At 55.2% G+C, this 14,684-nt stretch overlaps 1 protein-coding gene across 11 annotated transcripts in view; it reads right to left on the bottom strand.

The window, feature by feature from the left end:
• KCNAB2 (potassium voltage-gated channel subfamily A regulatory beta subunit 2) overlaps window positions 1-14,684 on the bottom strand; it is an 86,009-nt gene that overhangs the window by 14,990 nt on the left and 56,335 nt on the right. For all 11 annotated transcript variants that reach the window (XM_086715507.1, XM_086715514.1, XM_086715513.1 and 8 more), the window contains 4 exons: window positions 10,441-10,484; window positions 9,598-9,635; window positions 2,837-2,916; window positions 67-111 (listed from right to left, as the gene is read on the bottom strand). In XM_086715507.1, the coding sequence (XP_086571633.1) occupies window positions 67-111; window positions 2,837-2,916; window positions 9,598-9,635; window positions 10,441-10,484 (207 nt within the window). The remainder of the gene's footprint in view (window positions 1-66; window positions 112-2,836; window positions 2,917-9,597; window positions 9,636-10,440; window positions 10,485-14,684) is intronic.

Raw genomic sequence — 14,684 nt, 5'->3', positions numbered from 1 at the left:
TGCCTTTTCCACGCTTTTCCCCGTGTGCACCCTGGACACTGACCACAGAGAGAACAGGGTAATTACCTCCATCCCTTCTTCTTGATGATGTTTCCTAATACCACTTCAGCCCTGCAAGAAAGACCGAGATACGGGGATTTCATTACAGTGCGACAAAAACGTTAAACCTTGCCCCTACCATGACAATGGGCCACTTGGTCCCCTCTGTGGAAATGCCACTGGGGCCAGAGAGCCAGGCTGTTCATGCTCGCCTTGCCTTGGACACTTCATTCCGGAACGAGGAGAGAGCCTGCGAGCGGCTGTCACCCCCCATGAAGGTGGCCGTGAGCAGTGCCCCTGCAGGAGCCTGTACGAGCAGACGGCTCCAGCTCTCACAGAGAAGGAAGGAGCTGATGTCCTGTTGGCGAGGCCTGCCGTATCCCGTTTCCCTGGCCTGCTGGAAATTCACCAGGGAAGATGTTTGGCAACGTTCCGTGGGTGAAGTTTCCAGAGAAGTGTATATATATTTTTTAAAAAGGTAAATTATTCATCAAGTGCATCCTCTCTTTTCAGAGACGATCAACATGTATTCAGGGCCAGGGGCTGAATTTCCAGCAGGGTGCACGCGTGTGTGTGTGCTCACGTGTGTGGGTGCGTGCATCTCTCTTGTTTCTTGCTTTTGAACACTAAAGAGACAAACGCCATGAGGACTGCTCTCTGTTCTTTTTGGCGTCACTCTGGCCCTGCACCAAACCTGGGCTAGCGGGGGTCACGGGCGGGGCTGTTCCAGCCTTGCCTGGCACTGTAGCGCTGGCTTAACTTTTAAGAACTTTCTGCTTGTAGCGAAATGTTTCTGAGTAAAAACAACAGACGGAGAATGATCCATACCCAGTGCTACATTCCAATTATAAAAGCGCCTGAGTCATCCACTCAGAAATAATGGGCTCTAATTTGCAAGCTGTTCAGCATACATTCTGAATGCTCGTCATTCATGGTCAAGATGTACAGAAATTCACTCAGCCCTGGGCCTCTTCCTTTTATTCCTTGGCCCCTCGTTTGTGGGACAAAAGATGAGGAAAGGAGGAAGGGAGAAAAATGAGGAGTGGTCCTGGGGTTGCAGGAGCTGTAGAGCATCGGCTAATCAAAGCCTGTTGCTTGTGGCTGTGAATTGTTGTGGCCCTGCATTTGGGAAGCCTGACATCTGCTTGGGGCTGGGGTGGGGTGGGGGGGGGGCGGTGGTGGAGCGGGTACAGAAATCCTGCAGCTCTCTGGTAAGCGCCCAAATTAGCATCAGCATAAGAAGCAGGGGGCTCAGCAAAATATGTGCTTGGCATTCTGGTTAGCAAGAGGGACAGTGCCGGGCCCAGAAGCCACCGGAGGAGCCCGGCAGCCCCCCCACTCCCCCCCAGAACAGCTTCTTCTGGCCTGTCCCTTGCTTCCCGTGTGGGTCACTGCTGGCACCATGCCACTGATGGGACTGAGGGCTGGACTGGGAAGGAGCCGCAGAGGCGTGCGGAGGAGAGGAGGACAGGATGAGGGCAGTGGGCTCCAGGGGTAACAATAACCCACCGGAAGCTGCTCTGAGTCCCTGGCTGCCAGCAAGGGGCTCCGATAGGCCCTGAGGCTGCCAGATACCCAGTGCGTTTGCTCTGCTATGCCAGCCCTGGGTGTCCAGTTCTCTGGGGGGAGTGAAGACAGGGACACAGGGAGTGTGGCGGCTGTGGAGTGGGGCATGCAAGGCTTGTACACGGGGGCCAGGCCATCTGGAGCCCGAGAAGGCTGCCTGGAGCTGTCTCCCGCGTGCTCTCATGGGCAGCAAAACCAAGACAGGAGCAGGGCCAGGGAACGCCTGCGGGCCTGGCATCCGCATCGGGCTTTTCTACCTCTGACCCTTTGCTTGGTTCATCTGTCTGGAAAGCATTTCACTTTGATGGGAAGAAGCTGCCAGCGGGGGGGGGGGGGGGGGGGGGGGGGGGGGTTGGGCAGAGAGCTGCTGACAGGGACTGAGGAGATCTGGGGGTCCCAGTGCAGGTTCCTGGGGCTGTCAGATCCTCAGACCCTGGGTTGAGACTTGAGAAAACGCCCTGCTGGGTCCCTGATTCTCAGAGCTCTGGGCCCCAACTCAAGCCGCAGGTAACAACCCAGAGCCCTCAAGGCAGGTGCTGGCCCCGCAGCAGCCACGGTGCACAGCCAGCCAGGCTGCAGCCGACCCAGCTGATGGGAACTTGCCTCGCCCCAGGCAGGAGGGGCCAGAGGGAGGACGAACAGAGAGCCAACAGATGACTTCACAAACAAAAGCTGACTTTTGGAAACCCGATGCAGGAGAGTGGATGATTTGATTACAGCTAGTCTTTAAAACTGAAGCCAGCAGCCTTGGCTGAAGAGGGCTTTTACATAATTGAGTAGGGAAGTTCACTGCCAAGATGGGAAGTGCTTCCTACAGTGCTCGGCTGGCCAGACTCTGCTCCCCCCAGCTCGAGAGGCCCTGCTGTTCCCTGCAGCCCTCACTGTACCATTAAGACGTGGGAATGTCAGGCATGTGGCGCTGGCCGCAGGAGCGCGGGGGACGGACGACAGCTTAATCAGGCTCTGGCCCAGCACAGCATCTCAGGCACCAGAGGGACTGTGGTCCTCTCTGTGTTTGGATACATGGGGAGTTTAGTAAGTGACCGGTGTCCCAGTGTTCTGCAATTCTGGCCCCATGAAAACAACACCTTCTGAAGCCACTTAGACTTTAGAAAAGCAGGCAGAGTGGGAGGCCCATTTGTGGACGTTTGGGAACAAGGACCGGAGTACCAGCAGCTCTGGCTCTTCCCAGGGAAGCCACGGCCTGCACCACACGAGAAAAGACACGTACTTGCCCGCCGCGTAGACTTCTGCAGTATCGAAGAGGTTGATGCCATTGTCGTAGGCCAAGGTCATCAGCTGCTCTGCTATCTGAAATGAGAAAACCAGGCTGCTAGTGCACAGCCCTGTCCTGCCAGGCTGGGGGGCGTGCCTGGGGTTCCAGGGCATCGCCTCGTGGCTGGGGGGTCCCCTGGGCGTCCACGCCCTGCACCCGGGGCTCCGCTCGGCCTCTCCTGCCGCGGGACAGGCGTGGAGGCAGCTCTCAGCAGCGGACCCACAAGAAGGAACAGCTTATGGGTTGCGAGTTTCAGGCAAGCGGGACTCTTATCTGTTGGGTCATCACAAAGCTTAGCACCTATACTGGGTTGAACACAGCCCCCCGATAGGAGGGCGGTAGATCTGGCGGGGGGGGGGGGGCGGGAAATGAATAGGTTTTTAAAGGTGTCCTGTGGCCGCATGCCCGATTCCTTCCCAGCAACCGCACGAGGATGCTGTTACTACTGTTTGCAGGTGGAGGAAATGCCACCCTGAGCCGGCAGGCACGCTGGCCTCACGGGAGGCCAGAGTTTGCTGTCCAGGCTGGTCTAAGTATGAGCTTGCGCTTCAGCAGCAGTGACCCACTGGGAGTGGGGGTGAGGCTCGAGCAGCCGGGGGAGGCCCCCCTGCCATCAGCAGCCCCCCCACGCTGCAGCGGAGAACTCTGCCGGTCCTCTGGACAGCGCAGGTGTCCCTTTGAGAGTCGTGGAGGCGAACTCCCCCGCCCCTCACTCCTCAAAGCTCAGCTTGGGTGCCGAGCCTGCGTCCCCAGCTGCCCAGGGTGGGCTCGGTAACACTCCACAACCCTCAAAACCCGTAGGACGAACAGCCAGCCACATTCGGGTTCGCAGAGATTCTCTCCATACCGGACTCAGAAGCCCCACGGGCCGGACAGGTATGGAGGGTGAGGCCGGTGGCCGGTGGGGAACCCACACTCCGTCTCTGCCCCTGGGAAGGCAGCTCAGCGTGACCACACTCCTTGATTTTTTTCAAGAGAAGCCAGAGATCCAGGGAATTTGGGGGTGGTAAAAATTTCCTGATTTTTCAAACGTGGGCAAGGAACCCCAAATATTTCTGATACTGAGCAGGCCAAAGCTAACTCCCATCAGTCAGCAGCTGTCGTTTGAGTCAGAAAGCCCAGGGGGTGGTCAGGCTGTCCGCGGAGGATTTTTTGGATCCACCTGCAGGGCTGACGGCTTCACTGGCACTTAAGTGTGATCACGCTGTCGGGAGGCGTCCGGGCGCCCTCCCGGAGCCTCCCCCAAACCCCCATGCGTCTCTCTCCACCTCGGGGGTCCCTTTCTTGCTCTTCAGCGCTCCAGGCACAGCAGGCTCCCTCACCAGTTCGTCTTGTCTTCATCCAGACTTTTCCGGGGTGCGTCCCACCAAGCTGCCCGAGCTCTGCCCGGGAGAGCACCCAGCGCTGGGCCCCGGCAGGGTTATACAGACGGTTTGGGGGTGACGCTGCCTCCTGGGGAGGGTTCTGAGCCGAGGTGACTCAGGGCCAGGGCTTTTATTTTGATACTTCAGACACTGCCCACTGTGGATATTCTGCTCTCTGCTCTTCTCACGCTACATCTTGGAAATCAACCCAAATTAGTTAAAACGATTTAAAAACTGTAGTCAAATATGCATAACATAAAATTTACCACTTTAACCTTTTTAGTATACAGTTCTGTGACATTAAGTACTTGCATGTTGTACGGCCATCACCCCCGCCCACTTCCAGAACTTTCTCATCTCCCCAAACAGAAACTCTGTTCTCTGACACACTAACTTTCCATGCCTCCCTCCCCACCAGCCCCTTGGTGCCCACCCATCTATTCTCCGTTTCTATAATTTTGACTCCCCTAGTCACCCCATATGAGTGGAGTCTCACAGTGTTTGTCTTTCTGTGACTGGCTGGCTTATCTCATTAGCTTGGTGCCTTTAAGGTTCCTCCATGTTGTAGTGTGGGTCAGGATTTACACGGCTGGGTTTTGAAGGATGGTTAGGAGTTTGTCAGGCAGGAAGGGGGAGAGTAGGTGGAGGGGGGTGGGTAGAAGGAGGGTAGCTTGCTGTGTCTTGTCCTTCCTGTGCGCAGGTCCAACACCTGGGCCTCCTCCTTGCCCAGCTTTCTCTTACTCCAGCATCAGAACTTTGGCCGGTCCTTCCAGCTCCCCCTTGAAGCTGATCTAAAATTGGACCCCCCTGCCCACCTCCACTGCAGCCATCTGGTCCAAGCCAGAATGCCCTCGGCTGGGTTTCTGTGGTAGCCCCTGACTCTCTCCACTTCTGTCCTTGCCTCCAACACTCTACCTGAGCAAAGTGCGGTCCACAGACCAGCAGCATCAGCATCACAAATGCAGAATCCCAGGCTCTGGCCCAGACCTGTCACAGCAGAACCTGCATTTTAACTGGATTTCCGGGAGGTACATGCATACATTACAACTTGAGAAGCAGCCCCCACCATCTGGCGGGAGGGACTGGCTGTCCTCAGTGGAGCAGCCAGAGTGAGCCTTTTGAGTTAAGTCAGGTCAAATTTCCTCTGTCCAAAAGTCTCCAGTGGCTTCTCTGCCACGGATGGTCAAAGCCAAAGTCCTCACCAGATCTGCTCCCTCACCTCTGATCCCATCTCTTGAACTGAGGCTCCTCCTGTGGCCTCTTGGAGGCTGGGGACAGTCCTGTTCCCTTGGCCTGGAATGCTCTCTCTCTGAATCACCACATGGCTCACGCTCACTCCAGCTTTCCTGATCGTCCTGCATAAATTGGGAGCCCACATCCCAGAACTCCTTTCTCTGCTTTCTTGTTCTCTGTGGTTGACTAAGTAACGGCTCCTGGAGCCTGTGAATGGTCCTTTGGGTAGAAAAAGGGTCTCTGTAGATGTGACTACATTAAGGGTCTTGAGATAGGCGATGCTCTCAGATTGTCATGTGGGCCCTGAATGCTACAGGTGTCCTTGTAGGAGGGAGGCAGAGGAAGGATCCGACACAGACGAGCGTGAACGTAACCACAGAGGCCGAGGCTGGAGTGATGTGGTCACAAACAGAGGACTGTGAGAAAAGAAACTTCTGTAGTTCTAAAACCATGCAGTTGGTGGTAATTCGTTAATGCAGCCACAGGACACATCTCGCCCTCAGAGATAAGATGTGCTTACGGTCTGTCCCCCTCCCCAGAAAGATAGCAGCCGATGACAGGGACCTGGCACTCTGCGGGTGGCCACCAGGCACGAGCTGGGTGGAGACCGTCCTCAGCTGGCCCCGGTGGCCTCCTGACCGCCCTCCCCCACCACCTCCTCACTGTCCCTGTCTACGCCTTGCTCCTCCGTTCCTGTGCCAGGGAGACCTCCTCCTGTTCACTGAGCTAGAGCACAAGTGCTGTGAACACGCCTAGATCCCACCCCCACGGAGGACGGAAGCTGGGCAAATTCGCACAAACCAGGCCCTGGCCTCCATGCATGGAAGATTAGCAGGCTCTGACTCGGAGGACACCCGTCCCATTTCACCTGTCGCTTAGCAGAAGGACATAAACACGATCCTAACCACACCAGGACGATGAGAAAGAGAATGAGGGCACAGGAATTTTCAGGGCTGGGCTTTTTATTTTTGTCAATGCTAGGATTTTGGTATAATTCCTCTTCAGGTTTTTCTATGTGAATATATGCTTTTTCCCTGCAAAACTACGGCTCTAACACACAGACCGCTGCAGGTGCTGTTATCCACGCACCCTCTCTGGGCCTGTTCCCGTCATTCTTCAAAATGTGACTTCTGAAGACTTCTGCTCTGTGGGTGTTGTCCTACTTTATGTGATGGGGCCTCTATTTTGTGAGTGGCTATTTCCAACATCAGAAACTAATGGCAGGAGGAACTTTAGGAGACACGTGGGCCTCCTCCCTTCTGCTCCTACTCAGGGGACCAGGAACCCATCCCATCCCAGACCTCGGCCCCCCTCCAGGATTCTCCAGGTAGACCTCGGGCACCTGACGTGTCTCTGGAGCTCTGTGTCCTCGGAATAGGGCTAACACTACCTCCCTGGGTCGATGGAGGATGGAGTGTCATGATAAATGTCAAGTTTAGGGGTGCCTGGGCGGCTCAGTTGGTTGAGCGTCCAACTTCGGCTCCGGTCATGATCTCACGGTTCGAGGGTTCGAGCCCCGCGTCGGGCTTTGTGCGGACGGCTCAGAGCCTGGAGCCTGCTTCGGATTCTGTGTCTCCCTCTCTCTCTGACCCTCCCCTGCTCACACTCTCTTTCTCTCTCAAAAATAAACATTAAACAAGTTAAAAAAATAAATAAATGTGAAGATTTTAGCTACTATCCTTATTAGATTTTTAATGCCCGGGCCGCTTTGAACGCATGCTCTGAAGAGGAGTTTTTCACCTGAGCAGCCGTGTCAGGTCACAGGAAGGGCACCAGACTAGAGTTTGGAAACCTGACTCTGACCAGGGCGGCCCCCACACCAGGCCACATGATCAGAGCTTTACTAACACTCTGCCAGGCTCCCCGGGGCCACAGCCCCACAGACATTTGCAGCGAGCTGCTGTGAACCCAGAAGGCAGGGAACGGCAGACCTTTTCTGGGAAGGACCAGAGAGTAAAGACTGTGGGCGGTGGAGCTCTGGGAAAGTGGCCATTACAATATGTAAATGAGTGGGCGTGCCCACCAGTCAATAAAACTTTATTTATAAACACCTGGTTGTGGAATTCATAGAGATAGTAGAATAGAGGCTCCCCAGGGGCTGGGGGATTATTCCCTCATGGTTCCAGAGTTTTGTTTAGGGCGATGCAAAATTCTGGAAATAGACAGTGGTGATGGTTGCACGGCAAAGGGGATGTACTTAATGCCCCCGAACTGTATGCTTATAAACGGTTAACGTGGTAAATTTTATATTATGCACACTTAACCACAATAAAAACGATGCAAATAGCAAATCTTATGTTTCATATACTTAATTAAAAGAAAAAAAAAAAAAAGGACCAAAACTGGGCTGGGGGCCAGAGGGCCATGCTGCTCACTGCCGTTTGCGGAGTCCTGCCGGGGAACACCACTTTGCCACAGAAAATCCACCGGCTCCTTGTTTCTGTATCTCCCCGGCATCACGGCGTCTCGTGTACAAAAGAGAGCTCTAAAAACAGGACCCTGTTTCTGGATTCTTTGGCAGGGCAAGCACCTTCCTCTGGACACACCGTGCTCCAGGTGGGGCACCCGTCTGGGATGCGCAGTGGCCCGTGGCCACCCTGGTCTGGGCAGGAAGCCAGCCAGCTAGAGAATAAAACCCGGCCATTCATCTGAACCGCGGCGAGGTGGGCCCCTCATCCTTGACGTATTGATCTTGTTGGACACTAAATGTAGGATTTAATACGAAAATTCTGTTTGCTCCCTCGCTCAATCACTTTCGCCTGCCAGGACCTTTTAGAACCCCAAATCTGTCATCTATTGTGTCCGCTGTCCTCCCAGCTTTGTGTCATCTGGAAACGACTTCTGGTATCTTCACACGTGTCACTATATACAGGACGGAGACGCGGCGGAGGCTGGAACCAGCGAGGCCGCCATTGGATCGTTAATCAATACTCAGGGTGCAATGTATCTGTTGGTGAAGACGTCACCTAACTGGATGGTTATGATTTCGCCACTTCTCTGTATCTTTCTCACAAAGACGTCACACGTGGGGGAAAATAAGTCCTTTCCCTCCACGTCAAAAGGGAAACAGGTGAGTCACCCACTACTTCCTTAGGGTGAACCACATGGGCTCCGGGGCTCCGACTTTATATTCTAAGTGCTCTGAACCAATCTGGTAGCTGAAGGCGAAACAATTCCATGCACCTTAAAAACCCCTCACTTTACCCTGAGATAGTCCAGAGCCAGAACCCCCAAAGCAAGGGCAAGGGACTTCGAGGGCCAGCGACTGCCGCAAAACCAAAACGGAACAAAAGCACAAGTTAAATACATTTCGATTTTGACGGAAGCAAAGCTTTTCCTTTGAAAACGAACCGAGCAATCACAGCTAACACGGTCTCAGATGAACTCACTGATTAATTTTTAAACGTGACCTTTCTGAGAGTAAGTAGGGCAGACATGAGGAAAGCTTCTTGTGCAGATGTCCAGGACTCTCTAAGCAAATGCCACTGTTCTCATTTCCAGGATATTCACTCACTGGCCCGACGTGCACAGCAGCCCGGGGTGCACCCGCCTCTCCACGGCAGACGCCGCGTGGCAGTGGGAAGCCAGAAGCCCCAGCAAGTACCGTCACGGCAGCTCCGGGAAACGCAGTTAGGAGCTCGGTGAAATGGGGAGCCACTCAGAGTCCTCACCTTGCGGTCAAATTTGCCGAATCTGCATTTGGAATGACCTCCACGGATACTTACTGAAGTTCCAGATCCGCGTGGGTGTTCTCTGTCGGAGCAGCTTAGAAATCCATCAGGCTTTGTAATTTGGAAAGCATGCGCTGCCTGCATTTTCCTGGCTAGTGGTGGAATAGGTGTGCAGGTGAGAAGCCGGAGTTTCTGTGCCTTTAGGGGACTCATGGACGCCCCAAGGCACCCAGCCGCTAAGCACAGGCACAAGACCGTTCGATATTGCCGTGGCTCACCTCACCGTTCCCGCTACCCAAAGGGTCAAGGCACCCTTGAAGAACAGAAAGAGGGAGGCTGCGGTGGCCACTGTGAGCACAGGCCCAGTGGTTCATGTGGTGGACTTTACCATGTGCCCGGAGTGGGCAGCCCTTGCTGGGACCTGGGGGCCGAGGGAGCCCCGTCTTACCTCATCGGTGATCTGGCCTCCGAAGGTCACCCATGTTCCTGGAAGGAGACACACAGACTCAAGTCAGAGAGCCTCCCCAGGGAGCTTGGACCTCCCCCACAGTGCTCAGTCCTCAGACTGCAGGGCCGGGGGGGGGGGGGGGGCAGCCACAGGCCACCGTGCCCCTCTGCTCTGCAGTGAGCATGTCCTCGGCACATGTGGACACCTGGCCTTCAGGGCAAGTCTTCCTCTCTTGGGGCCACCAACCTGGGGGACAGGACGTGCCTGGAGCAGGCAGCCGGGTGCAGATCTTTGAGCTGCTCGTTGGGGCTCACGCTGACGCGGCTCCCATTCTGGTGACCGGCCACACGGAGCAGGATGAGGGGTATCTCCCTGAAAACAGGCTACGTCTGACAGCCACACCCGCACTCTTGCTGGACGGCATACACGTGTATGTGTGTGGAGGGGTGTGGCGGGAGCATACTGGGTGTTCCATGGAGGTGGAGGGACAGTGTATTCTGGGAGCAGAACTCACATCCGGGCAAAAAAATCCACCTGCCCTTTATGAGGACTCTGCCACGTGAGGAACGAAGATGGTCTCCAGACACACCTGGGGCCAGCGTGCTTCTCTAATATTCTGGCACGAGGCAGGGGGCTGTGTGGGCACAGGGCTCTGATAACTTGCCTTGTCTCCCCCCTCTCTCCCCTAGGACACCCCCACCTCCTGGTTGCCATGGCAACAGCCTCACCAGAGCCCCCCCCCATCCTGGCTCCCTACCCTTACCCCCAGGAGTGGCCCCTTGAGTCCCCCCCAAAGCCCCTGCTCCCTTGGGGGGCACTGGACCAAGGGGGCCCCACACTCACCGAGCCCCAGGCAGGAGACCCGCAGGCCCGACTTGCCCAGGTTCCTGGAAAACAAACTTGGTGTGAGTTCTCAGGAGTGGCACAGGACCTGGCAGCCAGGCGCAGGCCCCCCCCATTCCCAGTGCCCTATTCCTTGAGCCCCCCACCCTAGTCAATGCATCTTTTGAGGCTCTGAAGGCCACGGGTCCTTTGGAGAGAGTCCTACTGTAGCTCACCTGCCTCCTGGGGGTCAAGAGCCAACTGTCCACTTCCCGCCCCCCTCCCCCCACCCCTGCCACACACACACCACAGTTTGGCCATGGCCTGGGCCTTGCTGGTGCCCATGGTGGGGCCTGGAGAGCGCCCCAGAGAGAGGCTGGCAGAGTGGACAGTGTCTTGTTTCACGGGTGAAACAAGGCTGATGTAGGCGTGGCAGTGTTCTGCTGAGGACTGGATGCCCATCTGTCCCGGCACAGGCTGGCTGGGGGCCTGCGGGGGCAGCGACTCGTCGAGGATCCTCCACAGCTCTGTGGGTCAGGCACCTTCCTTTTCCCAATATTCCCACTTGACCTGAGAGCATGCCGGACCCGCCCAGGAGCGGCGAAGCCAGGAGTCCACCCAGGCGGTCAGCTCCAAGAGCATGCTCCCCACCACGATGGCATGACCCTGTCCGCATTTACGGGGGACACAGGATGCGAGCTGCCCAGATGGGGAAGTTGGCCGGGGCAGGGTCGGAGTCCACTACCCTCAGGGGGACCCCACTGCCAGCATCTCAGTCCTGGGACCGGCCCCCGGTTGCAACACCCAGCCAGGCACCGGGCAGTCAGAGAGTTGTGACAGACCCAGAGGGTGAACCCCAGCCTCCGTCCCCGAGGGCCCCAGATTTTCCCTGGGGGTACCCCACTTCCAACTTTAGTGGATGCTGTGTCCTCAGTTTCTCCACCCAAACGTGGCCCCCTCGGGCCCTCTGAAGCTTCGGTTTCCTGCTTCCAAGATACACAGGTGGTTGTGGGAGGTGGGGAGGGGGTATGATAAACTTGTAAGCGGTTTGAAAACAGTTTCACGTGTCTCCAAATTTAAAGTAGTTCTGGAATACGCAGGCTTCTGTTCAAATTTCCCATTAAAAAACCAGCCCGGCTGCCAGCCCACAGTTCCTGCAGGGAGGGCTGGGATTTTCCCTAAATAAAGTACAGAACAGAACAGCAGCTGGTTTCTCTTTCGGGGAGGGGGGCAGATGGAGCAGAGGCTCTGAAGCCAGAGCTCAAACCCTGGCTATGCGTCTTTGGGTGTGCGATGTAACCTCGTGATGCCTCAGTGTGCCCCTCTGTAGAATGGGCTCACAGTGCCGGCCGAGAGGATGACACGAGATAACACGTGTTCCCCCGGGGCACAGAGTCACAGAACACGGACTCTGCATGTGTCCCACTTCCAAGAGACAGGGCACAGAACACAGAGGCCTTTTTTCCTCACGTGAGAAGCAATGGACCAGTCAAGTACTTTTTTTTCCCCCTAGGAATCAGTGAAATAACCTGAGGGTGCCCTCAGCATGTCTCATATGTTCTGGCTGCTCTCAAGGAAGGCACGATGTGTGAGGTGAGGGACAGTCGCCATACGTATCGTGGTGACCCTTTCATAGTGCACAGACACATGTCAGATCTTTATGTGGTATACCTTAGCCTTACACAGTGTTACCACATTTCCAGAAGCCTGTGGGAAAATACTTGATTTAACTTCAGATCTGCTATGACAAATTTAAAATAGAGTATGTATGAAATCCAAGGGCTGAGTGGTCAAAAGACGTGACTTGAGAGTTCTCTTACATTCTTTAAGCCGTGTGTGAATTGCTGTTGCTTGCTAGGCAGGAAGGTAATTTTTGTTTTGTTGTCTGTAAATAAACTGGAATTAAAAAGTAATTAAAAAAAAAAAGAAAGAAAGAAAGGCAAAACACATCGCCTGTAGACCATGCATCAGGCCGGGCCGATTTAACGGTGCAGACAATTTTCCCCACGCTAGTTGGAAGGGACCCGTGGCGAGAAATCAGAGCATTGTTTAAAAGCAGTCTGGTAACGAAGCAAAAAGGATAGAGGACTCTGATCAGTGGTTCTTAACTGTTGGGAGGTCACAGGCCCCTTTGAGAAACTGATAAAGGCTACAGACCCCTTCCCTGGAAATGTGCAAGGACACGAAAACCCCCAGAACCCCGTTAGCAATGCCCGGCGGGCAGCGGGGGGAGCGGTTCACAGGGCCCCGGGCACCTGCTCTCAATAAATCCAGGTGCTGGAAGGGAGGCTGAGCTCCCGACTCTGCAAAACCGGCTCCCACCTGTGACCGTGGGAAGCAATTTCCCGGCCAGGCTCTGAGGAAGGCTAAGCGTTAGGTATGTCCTCTCGGAGTTCCCTTTTACCAGCATGGAACCAAATGCCTGAACGTGCTGCGCGTTCAGGGAGACGAGCGGCGTTAGCAACAGGCAGATGAGGGTACAGAACGCCTGGCTGTGTCCACCTGGGCCTGTGGCTGAAACTCGCCCACCAGAAGGGGCTCCTCGCCTCCGACCCAGGCTCTCCAGCTGCTTTTCCACCCACTGCCCACAGGAATAATCGAATGAAACTAGGACACCGCGTGATGCTGCAATTACCCCGCTCAAGTTGTCTCCCTGATAAAATGATGGTATTAGTTTTGCCATCGCTGCCAGGCCTCGGGAGAAGGGATGAGAAGGGACAGGGTACCTCCGGGCGAAAAGCTTTACAAACATGACTGCTCCGTGACGGGGGTGGGGGGGGGAGCCCCAGACATCTCAGCCTCAGCTGGACCGGGGCTGGGGACCAGGCCACTTTCTGATCAGCTGTCATACAGAGGAGGGAGGAGGGAACATACCTGTTCACAGGTCTGCTGCACTCACAGACTCCAGGCTCCCTAAGAACAGGCCTGGATTTCTGGGCCTTCGTCCTCAGACTGCAGCTGACCTTCGCAGGGTCTCAGGGCTGCTTGTTGGGAAACTGGGGGGTGGGAAGCCCAGGCCCTGAGGCCAGGCCCCGCCGCTTACTCACAGGGCTTGGCATCACGCCTCTCCCACCACGGAGCCCCTCTTGGGCCCTCCGGCAAGAATGTGACGCTCTGGCCACCCACCTTTTGTTCCCTCGGCACCAAAGGGTGTGGCTGGGGGCCTCCCCCACCTCTGGCCAGCTTCCTAAGGTGATCGGAGTTGGGGGCAAATAACCAGGCCCCCTGCAGCCCTCATCTGCACCCAAGCCATGGCGCTGGGACAGTCACTATGCAGCAACCCCAGGAGGGGCAGGTATCTACCTGTAAGGCAGGTGCCCTGTGCTCACCGAGGGTAGGTACCCAATGGTTTGGACTCTGGCTCCCACTTCAGCTTCTAGGCAACTACGTTTCCTTTAGAGGTAGAACCCGCCTTCCTCCCCCGACCACTGTAGTCCAGAAAAGCTCACCAGGCCACATGTAAGGACAGATGTGGGGGGGTCCCATAATTAGGAAGTGCTGGGGCTGGGATCCGAACCCAGCCTCTTGGACTGCAAACCCCCTTATCATCTGTCTCGCCCTCCCTGCCTCCAGCATGTGTCATACCTGAACACACAAGTACACACACACACACACGCATGTGCAAATATATGCATACATGTGCCCACGTGTGTACTCACACAGATATGCACACACACATACATATGCACACGCGGTAATCCTGAGCGACCAGGCTCTTTGAGATTTACTCCTTAATCGACCACAGGATCTTAGGAGGGAAACCATGTGAATAGCCATATTTTCCATTTACACAGCGCTTTACATTTTAAGAAATGATCTCACTCATATTAACTCCTTTAATGATCCCGGGACTGACTTAAAAGTATCAGCCGGTAACAGGTACCTAGCTTGAAACATATAGTCTGTTTACTCTTAGCTTTTGATCCCAACTTAACAAAAGGAGATAAGCCGGCTGGGCTCCAAGACTGGAGAATTCCAATCTGGATGGTCCTCCTCAAGCTTGGAGGCTGGGAACACAAGCCTTTTTACACCAAAGGCTCATAAAGAATATCAAACACCCCCAAGGACCCAGGGAAGGAAGGGATACAGGCAGAGGCGCAAAAGAAATCAGAGTTACTCCAAAATTCATCTCCGGGAGGCATGGAACTCCACACGGTTCTTTCACGCGAGGTCTGACTTTAGGCATTGGTTTTGGGGGAGGTTCAAGCTAAACATCTCAGGTGTTAGGAGTGAATCTCTCATTACTTTTCAAGTTGTCAGCACCA

This window comes from Puma concolor, chromosome C1, assembly GCF_028749965.1.
Source record: "Puma concolor isolate L17-30 chromosome C1, mPumCon1.1.hap2, whole genome shotgun sequence".
Lineage (NCBI taxonomy): Eukaryota > Metazoa > Chordata > Mammalia > Carnivora > Felidae > Puma > Puma concolor.
The sequence above is the reverse complement of the archived record's forward strand: the minus strand, read 5'-3'. Positions and strand labels throughout refer to the sequence as shown.